The 2,003-nt window shown below is 68.2% G+C and overlaps 1 protein-coding gene across 1 annotated transcript; it reads left to right on the forward strand.

Moving 5' to 3' along the window:
• Positions 1–338: 338 nt before the first annotated feature.
• LOC107135308 (IQ motif and SEC7 domain-containing protein 1-like) lies at positions 339–1,983 on the forward strand (the record flags this gene model as incomplete). The annotated part of the gene is made up of 3 exons (XM_015477195.1): positions 339–601; positions 1,175–1,204; positions 1,735–1,983. Coding segments are annotated over 3 exons (542 nt in total), but the record flags the coding sequence as incomplete, so codon positions are not given.
• Positions 1,984–2,003: the final 20 nt, after the last annotated feature.

Here is a 2,003-nt window from a genome sequence, read left to right on the forward strand (position 1 = left end):
CCCTGGCCTCTGGGCTTGTGCAGGCTGAGGGCTGGGGAGGCCACCGAGGGGCTGGCTTCTTCTCCCAGGGGCTCTTCTTGGTGGCGTGGGGACACCGCGCAGGTCCCAGCCCTCAGCTCTCGCCAAAGGACAGGGACAGTCAGCCAGGCTGTGCAGCCCCGCTCAGTGTCCCCTTTTGTGACCGGGGACCTTCAAGCCTCTTGCTCGGGGTGGAGCAAGGCAGCCCCTCTGAGGCCCGGTGAAGGCAGTTGGTGGCCCGTCCCCTTGGGGGTGTCCTCACCAGCCAGGCTGCGCTGGGCCTGCTCCTGGGCTACGTCCTGGGGACCCTGCTCTGCCAGGGACCCAGGAGGGCACCCTGCTGACCCGTGTGGAGACTGGCAGCTCCGGGCGGGTGGGCGGGGCCAGGGCAGCTGCGGCCACCCCAGCCCCCGCCGCTCTGACCTGGGCCGCGTCCCGACCAGGAGTGGACGACGGCGAGGACATCCCCCGGGAGATGCTGATCGGCATCTACGAGCGCATCCGGAAGCGGGAGCTCAAGACCAACGAGGACCACGTGTCCCAGGTGCAGAAGGTGGAGAAGCTCATCGTGGGGAAGAAGCCGGTGAGTGGTGCCGCCAGGTGACCTGTCCCCAGCCCACTCCGCTCTGCTGCAGGGCCCCGTGGGTGGTTCCAGCCGGGCACTTTTTTTCTGTAGTACCAGGGATTGTATGCGGCGGCCCTCGACCCCTGAGCCCCGTCCCCAGCCCCTTTTGATATTTTATTTAGAGACAGGGCCTCGCTAAGTGGCTGAGGCTGGCCTCCACCTTGCCATCCTCCTGCCTCAGCCTCCCAGCCCCTGGGATGACAGGCGTGGACACTGTGCCTGGCTGAGGCTGGGAATGTTCTAGCAGCCCTGGCACTTGGGCCTCTCAGCCATCTGCTGTGTGCTGTAGCTGACAAGGGAGGCCACCAGCAGCGGTCAGGCTGAGTTGGGGCTCAGCTCTGCCCCACCCTGGTGGGACATGGGGGATCTGTCAAGTGACAGAGGGCTCCCCTTGGTGGCACCAGGGCATGCTGATGCCTTGGGGTGGGGGGTGGGGGGACTCAGGCTCCTTGCCCGGTGGCCCCTGCGCTCCCCGGGCCGGGTGGCCTCCGGAGCACTGAGGGCTCTTCCTGCCGTTTGCTGTCCCCGCAGATTGGATCCCTGCACCACGGGCTGGGCTGTGTGAGTACCCGGCCTCCGCCTTCGCCCCGCCACCCTGGGCAGCCTCCCCTGGCCCTGCCGTCCCCGCCAGGGCCAGCTCCCGGAGCCCAAGTCGGCTGCTTGAGATGTTTCCAGAGGGACCCGGAAGCTTTGGCTCGACTGCCCAGCCTGTCACCTCTGCTCGCCAGGCCACAGCCACTCGGGAGGGTCATGGGTCGGGCCCAACGGGGTCCCCTAGTGCAGCCTCTGCCCCCTCCCTGGGGGCTCTCGGGAAGGCCTTTCCCCTCACAGGGACCAGGGGAACGAGCTGTGGCTGACCCCCCGCCCAGAGAATCCAAAGGAGGTCTCAGCAGCAGTGGGGACACATCCTTGGGGGAGCCCGAGACCAGGGGACAGAGCAGGTCCCCAGGATAGAGTGCCTGGGGACAGCTGCCACCAGCCGGGGCCCCTCTGCTCACTGGGGGATGCGAGAGGCGGCGCCTTGGGGGCCAGGCCCGAAGGCTGGGTCCAGCACCCGGTAGGCTGGAGGAGTGACCGTGGCCTGTCCCCAGGTGCTGTCCCTGCCCCACCGGCGGCTGGTGTGCTACTGCAGGCTCTTCGAGGTCCCCGACCCCAGCAAGCCCCAGAAGCTGGGCCTGCACCAGAGGGAGATCTTCCTCTTCAACGACCTGCTGGTGGTACGTGGCCGCCGGGCTGGCCAGTGCGGGCAGTGGGCCTCGGACACGCGCCCGCCTGCTGGGGACCTGGGGAGGGCCTGGCCCTGGGTCTTCTGTGGCAGAGTCCCACCCAAACCAGTGCCCGTGACAACAGTGTCCTGGGC

Source organism: Marmota marmota, unplaced genomic scaffold (genome assembly GCF_001458135.2).
Source record: "Marmota marmota marmota unplaced genomic scaffold, marMar, whole genome shotgun sequence".
In the NCBI taxonomy this organism is placed as follows: Eukaryota; Metazoa; Chordata; class Mammalia; order Rodentia; family Sciuridae; genus Marmota; species Marmota marmota.